The 18393-nt window shown below is 47.1% G+C and overlaps 7 protein-coding genes across 7 annotated transcripts; 2 read left to right on the top strand and 5 right to left on the bottom strand.

Moving 5' to 3' along the window:
- Positions 1–189: 189 nt before the first annotated feature.
- N7455_000237 (rhodopsin family protein) lies at positions 190–1344 on the top strand (the record flags this gene model as incomplete). The annotated part of the gene is made up of 8 exons (XM_040952265.2): positions 190–211; positions 276–500; positions 645–698; positions 760–793; positions 856–880; positions 951–983; positions 1038–1078; positions 1155–1344. 8 exons carry the CDS (start codon positions 190–192, stop codon positions 1300–1302), a joined length of 582 nt encoding a protein of 193 aa, XP_040817178.2. The 3' UTR covers positions 1303–1344.
- Positions 1345–1710: 366 nt separating this feature from the next.
- N7455_000236 (sodium:solute symporter family protein) lies at positions 1711–3949 on the bottom strand (the record flags this gene model as incomplete). Its single annotated transcript, XM_040952082.2, has 4 exons — positions 1711–2302; positions 2361–3531; positions 3596–3768; positions 3828–3949. The coding sequence occupies 4 exons, from the start codon at positions 3947–3949 to the stop codon at positions 1711–1713; spliced, it is 2058 nt and encodes a 685-aa protein (XP_040817259.2).
- A 2101-nt stretch (positions 3950–6050) lies between these two features.
- On the bottom strand, positions 6051–7538 carry N7455_000235 (uncharacterized protein; the record flags this gene model as incomplete). Its single annotated transcript, XM_065603763.1, is given in 5 exon segments — positions 6051–6657; positions 6708–6856; positions 6879–7088; positions 7106–7389; positions 7415–7538. Coding segments are annotated over 5 exon segments (1374 nt in total), but the record flags the coding sequence as incomplete, so codon positions are not given.
- A 2357-nt stretch (positions 7539–9895) lies between these two features.
- Positions 9896–10506, bottom strand: N7455_000234 (SEC61-beta family protein; the record flags this gene model as incomplete). The annotated part of the gene is made up of 3 exons (XM_065603762.1): positions 9896–9930; positions 10013–10349; positions 10504–10506. The coding sequence occupies 3 exons, from the start codon at positions 10504–10506 to the stop codon at positions 9896–9898; spliced, it is 375 nt and encodes a 124-aa protein (XP_065462253.1).
- Positions 10507–11443: 937 nt separating this feature from the next.
- N7455_000233 (uncharacterized protein) lies at positions 11444–12614 on the bottom strand (the record flags this gene model as incomplete). The annotated part of the gene is made up of 4 exons (XM_040952327.2): positions 11444–11728; positions 11780–11977; positions 12035–12467; positions 12529–12614. 4 exons carry the CDS (start codon positions 12612–12614, stop codon positions 11444–11446), a joined length of 1002 nt encoding a protein of 333 aa, XP_040817358.1.
- Positions 12615–16010: 3396 nt separating this feature from the next.
- On the top strand, positions 16011–17277 carry N7455_000232 (uncharacterized protein; the record flags this gene model as incomplete). The annotated part of the gene is made up of 4 exons (XM_040952086.2): positions 16011–16184; positions 16236–16365; positions 16423–17053; positions 17115–17277. 4 exons carry the CDS (start codon positions 16011–16013, stop codon positions 17275–17277), a joined length of 1098 nt encoding a protein of 365 aa, XP_040817202.2.
- A 120-nt stretch (positions 17278–17397) lies between these two features.
- Positions 17398–18377, bottom strand: N7455_000231 (uncharacterized protein; the record flags this gene model as incomplete). The annotated part of the gene is made up of 3 exons (XM_065603761.1): positions 17398–17907; positions 17977–18270; positions 18321–18377. 3 exons carry the CDS (start codon positions 18375–18377, stop codon positions 17398–17400), a joined length of 861 nt encoding a protein of 286 aa, XP_065462252.1.
- Between the last annotated feature and the right edge of the window lie 16 nt (positions 18378–18393).

The following is an 18393-nucleotide window of genomic DNA, read 5'->3' as shown; positions in this document are numbered from 1 at the left end:
CTACACTGATGGGGAGGTGATATCCGGAGAAATGCGTTTTTCAAGCGACTCTTTTGTCTTCTAATATTTGGTCTTTGGGGCTGTTATCCTATGGTGAACAGCCATTAGTGAATTAAGCGCATCTGCCCAAAATACATAAAACAATCAAAAAAAAGCATTGCCCGAGCTTAGGCCCTCGGAGAGAACTTCATGCACTACACTAAAAATACCTGTTAATAGCCGATAGTCTACGGGTCCCTGCTGGAATTGATAATCACATGTGCCTTTTTATACAGGGGCGCTTGACCAATCACGCACCACTATAGCTAACATCACGTGTCGCTTTGCCAAGACTGCCAAGCCACAGCGCCACACCCCCAATCCCGCTGCCTTCGTCTTTGATCGACCGTCAATTCCTCAAATAGCTCTCATCTCTCTGTTGATTCTCTTTCGTAATTGTGTGCCAACTTTTCCACGTCTCACGATCACCATGGCCTTTTGTATTACATTCGGAACGCATGGTAAGTCCTATTGTTTTGACCCAGAAACCAGAGTGGACCCTGTCCCAGGAGTTATATTAAGTGACGGGTATCGCATCCGTGCTGTCGACGTTGCGAGCATACCCTGTCATACATATTGACCCGAGACACTGACGATAAATACAGAGTTCTCTTCTCAGCTAGAGGGCTATGAGCATGTTCGCGCATACTGCTACAACTGTAAGTTCTGACGTCAGTGGTCTATTGACCCTGTGATGGTTTATTGATTCTCCGCTTTTAGGCCAACACTGGAATGGTCACTGCATCACCCGATGGTATGTTTATGTCCCCAAATACCCAATCAGGGTAGTTTGAACTTGACTAATGCTTCTTCAAGGCCGTTTTTCACTATCTGCTTCATTGTGAGTTCATGCTTGGCTGATCATCGTCCTGAGAAACAGTTCCAGATATCTAACCTTTGCCTCGCTGCAGCCATTGATTCCCCTTGCTATGCACAAGTACAAGGTAAATACGATCCTATCAATCACGTCTTGACTCCGTTATTAACGTATTATATAGGAGGTCCAATGCTACACATGCCGTTACACACAAGACCTACGGTAGGCTCTACCCTGAAATAATCAGATACCATCAGCTTGGTAAGCTTGGTAATAATACTAACAATGACTACATCAGTGACCGGCCTGATATCACGCCTGACACACGGCCTCCGGCAGGCATGCAATATGGCATCCAGCCGCCCCCTCAGGCCCAAGGAGGCTGGCAGCAACAGCCTCCTCTGCAGCCTCCCCCTCAAGCACAGGGTGGAGTTGGATACAAATGAGTTTCCAAAGATGTTCGAATTCCACAAGCATGATGACGCAGCAATTTTTATGGGGATGGGGGGCAGAAGGAGGGAGTAACAGGAGATGCATGTTACAGCTTAATACCGCGGATTTACCCTTTGGCGTTGGGTACTTTTGTATTTTGTTTTTATTTGCTAGCAAACTTTGAAGTTTTATCGATCAGCCTAGCATGTTTTGTTTCTCACAATGAATATACATGGTTGTTATAGAATGTTAACTTGCGACCCTGGGGTATCTACCCTCGTTGGAACATGTAATAATTAAGCAGATGAATTTCAAATTCAGATAAACTAGCAAGTAGGGGTATATGTAGCCGTAAACAAGATATTAAACCAAGACCGAGGCCTAAAGAAATGGTCCAGTAAAAGGTAGCACCGTCAAGAACCTCAAACCTCCCTCTCCGAGGCCTTCTTATCCTTCTCCCCCAGATCCGTCGGCGTCGCAACCCCAGAAGGCGTAGCAACATCATCAGCCCCAGTCTTCGTGCCCCGGTAAACCCTAGGTTTCTTCCCCACAAGGTCAAGCGACATCATCCGCACAACACGAACAATACTCGCCCGTCCCTCGTACAACGGGAACACCACAACACCAAACAGGGTAATGAACAACCAAATAATTCCAACAACAACCCAGCCGGTGAAGAACTTCTTGCTGAACACATACGATGATCCGTACATCGGGATCGGCCAGAGGATCAGGAAGGCAAATGCCATGAAGACTGTCAGCGTGCGCGCGTAGAGTGCCGAGCGGTTGAGCAGACGTTCTTCCTCTTCGCTCTCATCTTGAGAGGGACCCATCTCGCCTGGAACGAGTTCCAGGTCGACGTGGGCTTCGGCGGCGACTTCTGTGTCGTCGACTTTGCGGATTGCGCGCATGGATTCGTAGTCGTAGTTTTGGGGGCCGAAAATGTAGGTGAAGAGTGGGACGAAGACTACTGGGCTGAGGAGAGCGGCGACGTTTCCGGCGAGCATGGGGTAACTGGGGCAGTTTGTCAGATTTGAGTTCGTAGTATTGACGTTAGGAAGGGAATGCTTACTTGGCACCGGTGGTGTCAACAGTTAGAATTCCGTATTGCTTCTTAGCGGTAACTAACCAAGCAATGAGGGAGACTGCAAGACCGAGGGGTGGTGAACAGGCTGCTGCGATACGATTCTGTCCCTTCCAGAGGAGGGTCATGGCACCTGGGAAGACGGCAGAAGAGATAATCACGCCCATCAGCAGGTAGAGATATCCCATACCAATGCCAGCGTAGTAGAGACCGGTCGCAAAGCCCGCCATGATGATCGAGTAGACGATGCAGGACATGTGTGAAATCCAGACCAGTCTCTTGCCCTTGGCACTTGGGTTAATATAGGCCGCGTAGATATCGTAGGTGAAGATCGAGGAGACGGCGATCAGCTGCGCTGAGAATGCGGATGTCACAGCCATGAAGATCATCAGTGTAGTGGCGACAGCACCGCTGTAGCCGAGCAGCTTGACAGCTGCGAAGGGGAGAACTAGTCCGGCAGTCACGTCGTCAGAGCTCATGCGATTCGAGCCCTCTAGTGCCAGCGCGGAGAGACCCATTGTGCTGGCGCAAAGCCAGGGAATTGCGAACCAGCAGATACCGCCAATCACGTATCCTGGGAATGCGTGGACGGGGCTGGCGGCGATAGCCTTGTTGTAGTATCCGTTGTCCAAGAACACTGTACCGAAGTTTCCAACTAGGTTGATAATCCAGAATATGCCACCCTCCTTGGAGCGCATGGTAAGGTAGCTGCCTTCCGCATTACCCTCAACCGGGTGACGCTGGGAGGCTGCAACTAGCGCATCGTACACCTTTGATGGAGATCCTAGCTCGGCGTTCGTGGCATAAGCGGAGAAGGCGAAGAGGAAGATGACGACTAGGATGACCACAGTGTGCAAGTAATCTGTGATAAAAGTAGCCTTAATACCACCAAAGAGGGTGTATAGCACCACGCCAATCGGTAGCAGGAAGCAGGCTGCTGCAGTGGGTACTCCAGTCAAGGATGTCATCACGGCCGATCCACCGGTGAGCAGCATCGCAGTAACCAGGATGTTGGTCATCAAGCAAAATACTATGAACACAATGTGCACAACGGTTCCATAGCGAGCGCGGATGACTTCCAAGAAAGTGTGTGCATTCGGCGCACGGCGTTTGAGCTCGATAGCTAGTGTTGCGAAAAGAAGAATCTGGACAGTGGCGCCTATTGATGCACAATATGTCAGATATAGAGCCTTTCAAATCATGCTTATATAGCGGGAACTAACCTGATGCGTAGAAAAATGGACCAGAGACACCGTATTTGTATGCGACTGCAGATGACTGGAGAAGGGTTGCAGCCCATGTCCAACTACTAACAACGGCGGCCGCAACCAGTCCTGATTTGACGGACCGGCCCGCAGTTGAGAACATTTCGGATGTTTGGACTTCATTCTGATAGCTGTATAGGGATATTTTGTCAGTTTATGCGACTATATCGAATGAAACATCGAGACGCACCGTTTCAAAGCCCAAGTAATGAAGATCATCAGCAGAGCAAAGGCAAAGCCTAGTCCCAAAATAATTCCATATCCAAAACTCTGGGACAAAGGCGCTGTGAAAATAACCCCGTCGGATGACATATCGTAGACGTGTATAACCAGGGACCTCAAAGGACTAATAGCCAGCAACAGAGGAATAAATGTGAACGATGTTGGCAATGTGCCTCGAGTTGGGAATCAGCGACTAATGCTCCAATTGATATGGAAAGTGCGCTTTATATAACCCTCCAATACTAACTAGTCATATGAAAATATCAAGCTCCCCAGATGCGGACGATAGCAACCTCATATAGGGCCGGACGCACAGCATCAGGAACATAGTACGGACCCCAACTCCGAATTCGCACAACCCGGGGGAAATCTGGACCAGCATGACGATCGCTGACCTGAGCTTAGATAGGGGTGCTGCATCTTGATTGTTAGATAAGGGCATGCTCTCGTAATGCCATGGCGCACATGGCAGGGATGTGGACCGTATAGGTACGCCACTAGAATTGGAGAACCAACATCTCAATGGAGGACTGCACGGAGATTTTCGAAAGAGCCATGCTGCTGCCCACAGGTGAAGTACAAGGAAGGGTATACACGTCGTCAGTCATTGGTTGGTGCTGGCTGTTATCAGTTACTTTTTTAGGGTACTGCAGTTGGGTGGTTGTGATTGGCTGATAAGATAAGACCCGTGGGTGGACATTACTAGTCGGCAAACTCGCGCTGGACACTAGACGGTTGCAATTTACCTGTGAGACTGCCGATGCACATGAATTTGCCGATTTGGGTGGGAAATATCGGAGTGTCCCGGCTCCAAAGAAGCTTAGGGCTGATCAAGATGTGCTTGGCAGTGAAGGTTACTCATTCTTATTAGATTATTTTGAGATCCACTATCTCCCCACGTCCACTTTAAATTCTGTTAAACGTTATATTATTACCTAGCTTAATCAGACAGTTTCAATTAAGCATTGGCTTGACCAAAGGGTGAATTAAATTCGTTATCACAATCTTCCCGACCTCGGGGACCTTGGTCTGTAGGCTGCTTATCCTCATCCTAACTAGACTGTGTCATCAAGCCATAAACTTATTAATGGACCCTTTATGGAATTGTTAAACTGTGGGAATTGAAAAGAATACCAATTTATCTCTTTTGGGGGAATTTGTTTTCTATTCGGTACCCTTGAGTACCTGGTGTGAGTATATATATATATTGGGTGTGGAGCTATGCACGAGAAATATAGCCTTGGAATTGATATTCGACAGATTATAAATGTGAGAAAAAGAACTAGCAAAACGCTATGCATAACATATTTACTCCATAGTCAGTGCAAGCTACTTCCAACTCAATCGACGAAAAAGACCACCATGTGAAGAAAGCGGGGACTATATTCCAACTGTAGATTTTAGCTTAATTCAAGATCGATCCAAGGTACACAGGAGATAAGGTTGTCAAACAATTCTAAAATTTAAATCACCTGTGAATCTAGGGCCAGGGCTTGGCTTTGGTGCGTGAGCTATGGTATGGCCCGGAGCCCCTAGTTTCTTCATTCATCGATTGTTGCAGTCACCTCCGCGGGGTTCCCACTCGATAACTACATTTGCTGCAACCGTATCACCAGTAGAGTCTACAACTAGCTGCCGTGTTTTGATAGATGGACGTTATACGGAGGGAGAAGGGGTTATTATATATCATAGAAAGACGATGTAGAGAGTTGTTAAGTTCATCCCTGTCTTCATCCCTTAGTTTTATTTATACTCTTCATTATAAGGAGTTCTATCTCCATATACCATCCCTTTTACCCACAAATTTCTTGCTTCATCTCACATCACTATTCTTCCATGCTCTACGGAAGGTTTTAGATGCCATCGCGCCAAACGGGTTTTTGCCAGGCAGAAAATTAAAAGGTTATACAGAGAAAAGTCGCTTGCGCAGAATATGCTTTTTAGCGCCTTCGTATACACCTAAAAAGAACATCTAGAGAGAGCATCCAAAAGACACGACAAGGCCGCCCGCATAAGCGGCCGACTATTCTTGGTAATAATAAATTAATAATCCATACCCATTGCCCTTCGAATTTCACTCATAGTAAGATCATATCTAGATTCTAGAGAAGGGGATAGAATATGTCTACCTTTTACTCCTTATAGCATAGAGAGAATCTCTACAAGTATGCATTGATCTGAAGTTTCCACTCTATATTTCTATGTTGTCTTTGCCGAGTACAACTGCCAGAACATGCCCCCGTCTACTCAAAAGCTCTTGCGGTGCTCCTAATTCAGATACTGTACCGTGGTTCATGGCCATGACCAGATCCGAGTCCATCACAGTATTGATTTGATGGGTAATTGAAATTATAGTCCGCCCTTTCAGCTTCTCACGAAGAAGCTCCGTGGCCAACCTCTCGGTATGTTCATCAAATCCGGCCGTAGGCTCATCCATGATGATGATCTTACCAGGAAATAGAATAGCACGGGCAATGCATAAAATCCGTCTTTGGCCATTGGATAGATAAGTTGTATCGAGGTTTGCACTCAGGCCACCATGATCTCGAATTTGATACCAAAGTCCGACTTCCTTCAACGCAGATACCATCGCTGAATCATCGATAGTTGATGTTATTCCCAAGGCAAGGTTTTCACGGATTGAAGCAGGAATAGTCAATGGATTTTGAGAAATTGGGACCAATGCACTGTGAAGCTTCTCTTTGGGGAGAGTTGAGATATCGACACCGTCGATGAAGATTTCGCCAGACGTGATCGTCACGAGAGAGAAAAAGCAAGCAAGCAAAGAACTTCTTCCACTGGTCGAGTTTAGTCGTCACTTCATTCATAATGGCTTTGCTAGCCTTACCTTCCGGTTCTCCCACAAATACCTAGTTTCTGGCCGCCCCCTAGGCTAAATGAGACACTTCGCAATACAGGGGTAGAAACGTGTCCCCTAGGAGCAATCCTAGTCCTTGGCTCAATTGACTTGCCTCGAAGGTGATGCTCAAACAAAGACTTACCCATATGACGAAGAAACCCTTCGAAATTCCACTCGACCTTCCCACGGCCAACCCTCTGGACAAGCTATCTCGTTCCTAGCCGGTTGTAGTTGCAGGTCTGTCACAAATTGTTTGACTCTCATAATTGCCCCTAGAGAAGTTTCCAACTGTGTCCAGTTCGTGATTAACGATGCCAATGTTGCGTTGAATGAAAGCAGGTTCACGGAGCAACGCCGAGGGCTCCAGATCTAGTCTTCTTGCTCACAAAAATAGCCAATGTAACTAGAACGATCGCAAGCCCTGCCATAAGGAGATCCAAAACAACCTGCAGCCACTGCTGAATGGAGTACATAGTGTAAAATGGCTTCTGGGACTTGTTGAGGAGCTCGGCATTTTGATCTGCAAATCCTTGCTGCCAATGAAGTGCACGTATAGTTGCAAGACCCTCTGTGATTTCCAAGAATTGGGCGTAAAGGGGAGCCTTTGCTTCTAGATCAAGGAGTCTGACTTGCCGGGAAGTATGCAAGTAGAAAGCTTGGATTTTCCATACTGCCACAATTCAGAAGGGGATTACGACAGACATGTAGCCTGATCCAGTAGCTACCAAGGCGCCTTGTGCGATACAAGTCAGTATGATCAAACAACTTTGAAGGATCGGAGACCACGAACACTGAAGACTTATGCCGAATGCAACAGGAAGCTACATGTCAAGAAGTGACATGTCCTGGCTAAACCTAGAAGCAATCAGCATCCATTGAAAGTGAAATTTCGTGGCGTCTCCCATAGATATCTTACCTATTGATGAGATCACCTGTATTCTAGAAAGCTCTTTAGTAAGAAATCCAGACCTATATCTAGTGGGTCTTGATCTCATGAAGCCATACTTGACCCCGGATAGCTCACTGGAGCCGTTGTCGGACACGTAATTGATGAGGTCGTTAATGAGAAAGGGCTGGGCAAACTTGAACCCAATCAAACAAAGGCGAGGGGCGACTGCCGCTGCTACCGTCCATTTCACGTCGTAGATGATACTACGGAAAAGTGCTAGCCGTCCAGTGGGTTTTTCTGGCAGTCATGAGTCAGTCTCCAATTCTATTAATTCAACTCATCCGAGTCAAATTTGTTACCTTCCCATTGCTGATCGCCGCGTCAAATGAGAGACTTGGTCAAGAGTTCGTCGTCCAGGGGATAGAGATCATCGAGGGATAGCTCGTCTCGGAAGCCATTATGAACAGCCCGTTGAGCCACCAGTAGGTACTCTGACTGAAGATTCCTGTGAAATTTTCTGGGGAAATACGGCCGTGTTGAGGGCTTAGAGTTTCTCTGTTCTCGCTCGTCTCCAATACGAGCAACAGGGACCGGAACACGAGAGCAGTAGTGACTGTCGCCGCGAGGGAGTAGCTTATAGGATGGAACAGCCACAAAGTCCGTACTTGCACAATTTCAAATATGATGCCTCCCAGAAGATATAGGCTGATCAAACTTGAAGGCTTCAGGGAACGTGCATGGTCATAGTGCGAAAGTAGTAACAGAGCCAAAGTACTAATCATGCTCACCGTAGCGGACGCAACTGAGATCTTTGTTACCTGAAACTGCGGTAAACACCATAAAATAAGGACAACAAACTTCAGCGCTAGCATTAGGGTATAGAACACCTATATAACATCCAAAATAACAATAGCTTGCAAGCTTCCTTGGGCGCTCTAGGAAAGCGAAAATGGAGACCAACTATCTTGTAAGTGCTAACCGCCCCGCGGCGTATCTCTTTTCGCTCCCCGCGAATAAAGTACCACCGATAAAAACATAGAATGAGGAATGATAGATCGAGAACTAAAGCGAGGATCCCCTGCTCGAAGGGTAGTGTAAAGTCGAAGTCGCGACGACAAGGCGATACTCTGGGACCGAAGTGAGTATCAGCAGAGATATCACACTGCATCTTCACCTTTCTTAGTGCACGCGAACTAGATGAGTTAGCAGAGATTGAGGAGGGGAAACCATTACGCAAGTATAAATCCAGAGAATACGTGATGAAGCCTGAAAATGTTCTTTGTGTTGCAGGATGTGGTGATTGCGGCGTGCTACGTGTCTGGCAAAAGCACCAACCCCTGCCTAATTAGATTGGCTGTGAGCGTTGCGAAATGTTAGTCGACGCCAGCTGATGTCAAATACAACGCTGGTGGCGCCCCAATTCATTAACCGACTATTTCCCTGCTTTTGTCTCAGTACTCCGTTGACATGCATGAGAAAGAGCGTAAGTACTAACGTATTTTATATGCGAGTGGATCACCCCAAAACATATGGTAAATGCGATATATTCTACATTTATACCTCAACAACCATGTTTTTACTTTATCTCCTTATTTGTCGATGGTTATTAATAAGACTCATTATCATCACCTAGGAGAGAGGTTGTTTTAGGTGGATTGCCTTGGGCATTGAACGGAGAACAGAGCCTATTCGCCATCCCATGTACTCCGAACCATCTCGAGATTCAGTATGCAGGTTGGGTCAAACTGACCAGAAGTTTGACCTTCTACAAATATACCAGGAAAGCAAATTCAATGCCAGAAACAGATTCAATCAAGTCTTTATATTGTACAGACAAATGTCCGGATAGAACCGAGTCCAAGATGCCACGGCCACGGCACATTCCAGCGCATGATATCGCCAGGAAAAGAGCTAATGGACATAACACAGAGAGACTAAGACGGATACACGACCTGACTAGTTCTACCCAGAATGACCTATACAGCAGATAGGTCGACGAGTAACTCTCTTTTGCAACGCAAATGAAAACACCACACACATCAAAATGAAAACGGAAACGGAAATGGAATCACGCCAGTTGTTTCGGAAGGGTTGATTTGGTTCCAGCGCCACCAACAAGAAATGGCCCAAGGGTCACGGGGTATAGGAGTGAGTTAAGTGAGACGGTAGGAGGAGAGGAAGATTTGAGGTCGGGAAGCACGCAGTTAACACCCGTGATAGACAAATAGTACACACAACATTGTTATCTGACGGGATATCAACTGCGCAATTGAAGCTGATCAAGTGCTTAAGCAGAGAACTTGCGGGTGATCTTGGCGATGACTAGAGTGAAGAAAGTAATTAGCAACCGATAATGCAACCACAACCCCAAACACCCATCTAATCTCCAGTAATGAGTTCTTACCGTGAAGACCAACAACCGAGAAAATGAATCCCAGACTCAGGACGAGGACAACAACGGGGTCGACGCGCAGACCGGGGCTCTCATCGGTGTAGAGCTTGAGCATGGTTCCAGACGAGCCACCGGCGCCGGCAGAGCGGGTGGAGCTGGGGCGGGCATTGCGCAGAGTCTCCTTGTGGTCGGCAGTGGCACGGCGGCGCATGGCAGCACGAGGACCGCCGGGGGTCGAGGGAGAGGAGGGACGGCCGACGGAGTTGCCGGTGGCTGCGGCGGCACCGGACTTTGAGTCAGGGCCGGACTCGGCGCCTGAGGTGAGGGGAGAGGCTGGGCGGGGGGAAGCCTAGTGGTGCATTGTGTTAGTTATGGGATGCAGGGATTGAGGAATTGGCTAGAGAGTTCGCAATGGGTTGTTGCGTTGGTGGTGGATGGGGCAAGCTGGCTTGATCGTCGGATGGACGGTTGATGGAGCTCGGGCTTGGGGTAGATGGACTTACCATTGTGATTAATTGGGTGTGGAAGGGTGCAAAGGGATAAAAAAAGGTATTAAGAGAAAGATGGAAATGCAGTTCAAGAAGAAAAGAAAGGAGGAGCTTGAGAGAGTCTGAAAGGAGGTTTGCGGAGTTGAGGCCACGATCGCGGTTTCTTGGGTAATACCGTATTGGACTTGTCAACCCCGGCAGTTGGGGGCAGATTAGGTGGTAATTATTGGTAATTCCAATACATAATGATCCACCAATCAGAATGACTCGGCGCACATTACTGCAATAACACAACTCATCTACGAGACATTCGTTAGCGAGTGAAGAAGTTGATTCAGTATAAGTATATGTACATATACGTTGCAATTTTTGATACGCAGAAATAGCTGCGAGTAGCAATACTAATTTTCTAATACCAACGATATCCAGCGTCCCTACAAGGTACTACCAATGAGATATGATGTTGGGGAATCAATTCCATTAATATAGCTAATAAAATACCATCCACGTGTCTAGTCCATTGAATTAATAAGAAAGACTAGCTCACATTAATCGGAAAAAGCATTGATTGCTGTCGTAAGACATGGAGAACACCTCCGGGAATCAAATCATCCAGATAACGCCGTCGGTGCACTCGTGTAGGGGGGTATGAGATATGGGGTATGGATATGAACATGTAAAGGGGATCAAGGAAAGTAAAATCACAGGAATTTTTGACAGCTCAGAGCCAGAAAAGATGGGGGGATGGTAGGCAGAGCACATTCGACGGGGATGAGGTATCATACTGAGTCGAAAGCCCAGAAATAAGAAAACAAAATGCACAAAGAGATCAGGCTAAATTTCAAGGTGTCCACACGGACACGAAGTTCACAGATTAGAAAAAGACAGACGCTCCAAAACTCAACGCCCCGGGAAATTACTTATAGAAACACCACCCTTTGTTCGCACCGGGTGATCAATCGATCATCATCCGTGATGGTACTTGGGTAAGGTTCGAAGTGAGCTCGGTTGTCTTTGCTGCTTCCTTGTTCTTCTTCTTGTTGATGTGGGGCTTCAAACCGCGGTTGAAGTTGTGGGTGCACAGGCAGGCGTTGATGATAGTGATCACAATCAAGATGATGGTGATGACGGCAAAGAAGGTCATCGACGGTCGAGCGGGCAGGTATTTGAAGTAAGTCAGCGCGGAGTACATCCGGAACAGCTTGAAGCAGAAATATCCCATCGCGGCGAACAAGAGGAGCTGGTAAGGTCGTTAGAAGCCAAATTAACATTGCTGGCATTTTCGACTTACAATGATAATGATCATGCCAACCATGGTTTCTCGGCGCACAAACCAGGCGCCACAGACCAGAATGAGAATGGTCACGGGGATGGCAGCCACAGTAAGCGCAAATTCGACATCCATGCTGGCCGAGGAGACCAAGACGAGGAACTGCACCGTAAAGCCCAGGAAGAAAAAGAAATCGAATTTCAAGAGAGCGATATAGATCTGTTTTGTGATCGGTTAGTCGTGTTGCGGATGGGGGAGGTCGAACAAAACACAAACCTGATAGGTGAGGTAGCGACGCTTCATTTGCAGATCGGCACTGATATGCTTGTAGATTGTCCATGCGAACTCGTCGTAGAGTTTATAGGCCACGAAAGTGATCAATAATGTCCCCAATGCCACAATGCATGGAATGATGATTAGGAACGGCTCGGACTGAGCCCAAACAACCGGACTGATCATATTCATCAAGGCCAAGGTAGAGACCGCCTCTCGAATTTGTTTCACTTGAACAGCGCCGTAAATCAGGAGACCAACATTGCAAATACACAGTCCGATGACCTGAATTGTATTCTTCATGCGCAGAGCATCATATACCAGCACAAGTTCGTATAGGAAACCGAAACCGTAGAGGGCGAGGAAAGTAGGGATAGTTTTCGAAGCGGGACTGTTGTTTGGGATTTCTTGAATTTGGAAATTTGCGAAGATGTAACTAGAAAAACAACGATGTTAATGGTTGCTTTCCGATGTCCGCTTCGGGCGGAGTTCCATACCTTTCAAGGCTGAGTGTCACGACTGTTTGGACGAGTGTGACGATCGCAAAGGACCACGTCCAATGTGTATTTGGGAGGTAGCACATCCTGGTAGTATTGGTTGGAGCCGTGACATTAGAGTATCCCTCTCGTGCGCGAAACCCTCCTGGGCCTCGTCGAAAGGCGGGATCGAAAGATCCCCCTAGAAGAGAGGCGCGCGACCCGTGTGAAGGAATCTTGCCGAGAGGCTCCGTGGTGGAGCTCAAGTCGGCGGGATGGTGAGGGAAAGACACGATGACGGTGTGACCACCTGACGGTGGCTTTCGCTTTTATAAGACCGGTGGGAAATAGGCCCGATACGGGGGGAAGGGGCAGATCGAAACAACCGGAGGCTCGTGTGCTTCTTGTGGCTTGGCAATTTAGCTGGCCTCAAGCCGGGATTCGTCAGGAGACGTGATTTGATGCAGGTCTCAACAGGGGCATGCGACCGTCAGGCAGACTGCTCGAACCAGTTGAGTCGAATTAAAGATAGACGATGATTTCTCCTTTCATTCCGTTTGTTGTTTGTTTTTTTTTTTAAATCCCGCGGTGTTCCGAATTGTCAGGCGGGGTGTGTGTAGAGAGAATGTGTATGCAGCGACCGTACAATGTCAAATGCAACCCTTGTAAAACAAAAAAGGGAGGGAATAAGGAACGAGTGACAGGGAAAAAAAGAAAGTTGAAGAAGAAAAAGAAAGGCCAGAGGATTCGAGACGGGAAAGTAGGGGCACATCTGGGGTTCAGAGTTGTCCACATACCATGGGGCGGGTCACACATTACGCAGTATGCAGGCTCCTACGATGTACGGAGTACACTATGGAGTACATAACCGTACTAGAACTACAAAAAAAGTACAAATTCGGAAGCTCTGCTTACTACAAAGATTCTAGACGCATCGTAGAGTCCCTGAAAAAAAAAAAAACAGTTTCTCCAGCGACCCGAACGAAGCCACACTATTTTCGCCAACGCCTTTTTTTCTCCTGATTCGAAGCCGGTGGAGTAGACCCCATCGACATGCGACAGGTACCAAACTTAGACGAGTCTGGACTCTCTCTTGTTTTTATTTTTTATTTTTTATATTTTTTTATTCTTCTCTTGTTTTTGTGTCTTACGTATATCAATATACTCTTCTGGTTGGTCCAATTGATTGATGAAGAGAGAACACCTATGTTCTTGAACAGGTTCAACGCCTTACAAAGAAAATAGGCTGTCGCCTAGGCGGGCCCCCGCCGGCCGCCCGGTCCATTTAACTTACTTAATCCTGTCACTGTGAGTGGATTAGGTCAATCCATACCCTCCAGGGCGGATCTAAGGCCAACTTAACTTGTGACACTGGCCTGTCAATTAGTCCAAGCCACACTGAGTCCTATGCTATCCCCAGAAAGTAATATGGAGGTAAGGCAGTGAAACATCCATGGATGCTGTAATACCATACGGGAAGCTGGAATGCGACCTAGCCAATGTGGCTGAGACAAGAGGTGGCTGAGGCTGTTTAAAGGTTGTCCGAGCCATGGCCCCTGACCAGATCATCCTTGGTTCATGCGGGCGTGTTTACAGCTGTACCTCGGTACTGAAATATAATTGCATCATCACTTGTTTGATCTTATTTTCATCAACGCTCTAGTTTGGTCAATTTATCACTTCATCTTCATTCTCAGCCTAAACCCGCCAAAGCCAAGTGCTTTCGCATGTAAAACCCGGAGGCAACGCGTCCGCCGGGATAGGCCTCAATGTGCAAGCCATACCTTGCAACGAGAAGGCCAAGGTCCATACATACCATAGTGGGTCAAGGTCCATCATTGTTTGAGTTTCTCAGATCCAGACCAGAGGACTTGTATAAAGTCGGATAAACGATGCGCTAATCAATGCCGACACATCCCCAACCCAATCGAAGCATCTATGCACCCACACCGATGACCATATTCTAGAACATGATCTCCAATCCATGCTCCAGAATTGCCCCACCCCATCCACAGACGGGTGACGAGTTTTCCGACCTGGGTACCTACCGGCAACATCGAGACAGAACTGGCCAGCCAAATCACGAAGAACCTTTGGAACAGAGGCACTGGATCGGATACACGGCGCCGGATCCCATCAACAGAAACCCCCCCCCCCATAAGCTTAGCCCCTCAAGTTTCTAGTACTAGATACCCGAGCCGAACTCTCACTTACGTGTTGCGCTATACCTGGTTCGCGCGGCTAGGCGACCAACGAGCCACAGCAGCCCGTTTGTAATGTCTCTCGGGGTAGCTAATAAGATCGTCACTACTCCGTACCTATATCAGTACCGAGGTAAGAAAACCAGCTCAGGACTAGCCTATACACCTAGGCATAATATATGTGAGCTCATGGCTTCTCGCTTAGTCCCACTGCTAGGCTATAGGTTTGACCCGACGCGCCATCCATCGATTATTATACCATTATGATTCATTCAGCCTTTAAGGATCAACGCAAAATAGATCCGAAGTGTTTTGTATTTTTGATTTTGGCTTCGGCTGTAGCCTCGGAGTTTGTGTCCGAGAGCTCGTTTGGTGACGTCCATGGCACCTGTGCATCGGACAGATCTTTGAATGGACTACAGGTATAGTGATTTTATGTGTTGTGTTCATCTTCCCTATACACTCGGACTGTTATAGAAAGAGTCTTTATCTTCCCTCTAGCATATGTTCTAGATAGGAACGCCACGCAGGATCGAGACAGAGATGAGTAGCGAGCAGACCGATATTTATAAGGAACAATTAGTTTGTCGGAAACCCTACCATCTCCTCATATTTCCCTTTTTAGTTTAAACTCTCAAATCTTATCGCAACTCAAGACCAGTCCGGAGGTCCGTTGGTCGCCCTTCCCCGCACTGCGATAGCAATGATATCGGCAAATCCTAGCCGTTTGAGCATAGACTATCAAATCTCCAACTTTATGTCTATTATCTAATGGTAATTGCACACCCTTCAATCACATCTACGTTATAAATAAGCATAGGATTGCCTATTCGCTATTCTTCAAGACAAACCTTTCATCATCCAGAAGCCCTCTAATACGACAACAATATGCTGTCTTTATGGGCTGGGGCAATCTTCCTTTGCGGATGCATTGTAATCTTCGGATTCCTTTCACCGTTGTCTACAATTCCAGGGCCATGGTATACTCGATTTACAAGCTTTTGGATTAAGTTTCAGGAATTTACTGCAAATCGACGAGAATCAGTTCACCGCTTGCATAAGATCTATGGTCCTGTTGTCCGGCTAAGCCCTAACGAACTATCGTTTACCAGCCTGGATGCGGTTAAAGAGATATATGCTTCCGGGGGCAGTGGATATGACAAAACCGAATACTATGATCTTTTCAGGCAGTTCAAGATCAAGTAAGCTGTTGCACCGGAGAAATAGTTGGCAAACGCTAATCTAGGATTAGGACAATGTTTTCTACTTTATTAAAAGACGAGGTACTTGCTCTTACTATAAATGAAATACTCGAGTGCTAATATCCACCAGCATAGCAAAAGAAAACGCATCTTTGCCGATAGATACGCCATGACCAATATCATGAAAGAAAAGCCCATGGCTGTTATTCACGAACGGGCCATGACGTTTGTATCTAAGTGTGTCGAAGCTGGCCAAAAGAGTGTGGATGTCTACGTGAGTTGTCAAGAAAATTGCATCAAACATGAGAAAGGCTAATTTTCTTAGTCTTTGCTTCACTGCTATGCCCTGGACTGCGTCACCCATTTCATGTTCAGCCCTGGCGGCCTCAAATCTCTCAACGTAGCCGAAGACTACGAAATCATGCACGAACTGACCTATCACCAAAGTCTCCAAAGTAGGCATAGCCCAATTTTCTATACTCCCATGATGAATAATACTAAAAGAACAATAGAAAACCTCCTGGAGTACTACCTCCCTTTATTAGCACCCTATTTCCCAAAATTCCTCCACGCCCGCAGCTCCCCACAAGCAAACCAATACGTGATAGACATGGCCGCCCAAACCGATCTCGACGGCCACTCCCTAATGGAAAAGCTCAAGCGCAAAGAATCAAACCTGGAACTAATGCAAGCCGCCGCAGAATGCAAAGACCACATGGCCGCCGGCATCGACACAACAGGCGATGGTCTATGTTTCTTAATGTGGGAGCTCTCCCAGCCTCAGAACCTCTGTTTTCAGGACAAGCTTTACAAGGAGCTTACGGCTGCGCCGGCCAATGTACCCTTGGATAGCTATGTGTATCTCGATGCTGTCATTAAAGAGGCGCTGCGGTGTGCGCCGCCGATTCCGATGTCGCTTCCTCGCTATGTACCTGCTGGTGGGAGGGAGATCGATGGGTTCGCTGTTCCGGGGAATACTATTGTTAGCTGTCAGCCTTATTCGGTGCATCGGGTAAATGACAGTGTCTTCCCTGAGCCTGATCGTTTCAATCCTGATCGCTGGCTTGTTGAGGAGGGGGCTGCTGAGCGGAATAGGCTTTTCTTTTCTTTTGCTACTGGTGGGAGGGGGTGTACGGGGAAAAAGTGAGTTGGCTTCTTTCTCTATTCTCTGGTTACTGGTGCTGATTGCTGATAATGTTTATAGTCTTGCGTTGGTTGAGATGAAGATGCTGCTTCGGGAAGTGTATTCTCGTTATCGAACAACGGTGGCTTCGGATATGACTGCTTCGATGAAGCTGGAAGATCAGATCATCTCTTCGAGGCCCAAGGGACAGAGTTGTAAGCTGGACTTTGCGGATAGAAAGTGATATTGGGTGCTTCTAGAGAGGGGGCGTTTGACTCGCCTTTTTGATGCAAACCCCTCCAGTGAGGCCTTGGTTACGCCAAATAATATCCGATCACAAGTTGCATGTTCATCATCTTTTCTTCTAACTGTGTAGGTTTGTAAGATCATCTTCGGTCAATTGATAGAGTTCCTTCCCCAACTCCCCGCTGACTCGATATTTGTCCCCTACAACTGTATTTTCGAGTAACTCGCTGTCCATCCATTTACTTATGATACCGAATAGATCGTCAATCTCGGGATCCAGAAGGCCCTCGCGAACAATGTTTCGAAAGCCATCCAAATAAAGCAGCAATGGATTTCCAGACTGGTAAGCTTCCTGGTCCATAAGGATCAAGTATGTCCTCGTAGAAAGTTTGTGAAATCTCATCACAATACTCTCAATAATTGTATCTCGGCCGGCCTCATGCCATTCCTCGTGGTTTTGTTCTTTCGCTTCGGCAAGTTGGGCTTTGAAATCGGGACATACATAATCAAAATAATCCGGGCCACGAAGTCGCGGTACCCATTCATCTTCAACTTCAGGAGAAAGTGGACCAGCGACTTCGGGAAGAACTTCGTATATACGCCGCCAATCCGACCCAAAGTCAAAGTGCTCCGCATTATCAAGGACAGTTCACCAGGATTCTGCATCAAATGCGCCCGAATCGACCCATATGTGTACCAATTCGTCGTGTTTAGCTCGCTCGGCTTCTTCTACGTTGTAGTATGTGCGTAATAAAACAGGGGATGTTTCGTCATGGAACAGATTAGCTGCGCGCCATCGAAGGGCGTCAACACGATAAGGTCGAAGAATAGTGTCGATTTCCTCCGCTGTAGGTGCACGAGGTGGATTTGAAAGACTTTCCCAATCCTCATCTAGCCATTCCATCGGAATAAGGTTTAGGTCAAGAAACCCAGCGACTAGTCTTGTTTGCTGCTGATCAGAGGTTTCGGTTGAGGAATAATCCCAGTTTGTCTGTACGGGGATTAGTAAAATGCTTGCCAATGGGTTGAAGACCAAGATACAATGAAGTATTTTTCAACGGCTAGTGTACTACAGGGGGGACCAGTCATGTCCTCCATAAGGGCCCTGTGGAGA

Source organism: Penicillium solitum, assembly GCF_028829755.1.
Source record: "Penicillium solitum strain IBT 25940 chromosome Unknown utg000001l_segment0_segment0, whole genome shotgun sequence".
NCBI classification, from domain to species: Eukaryota; Fungi; Ascomycota; class Eurotiomycetes; order Eurotiales; family Aspergillaceae; genus Penicillium; species Penicillium solitum.
This window is presented reverse-complemented; position numbering and strand designations above follow the sequence as displayed.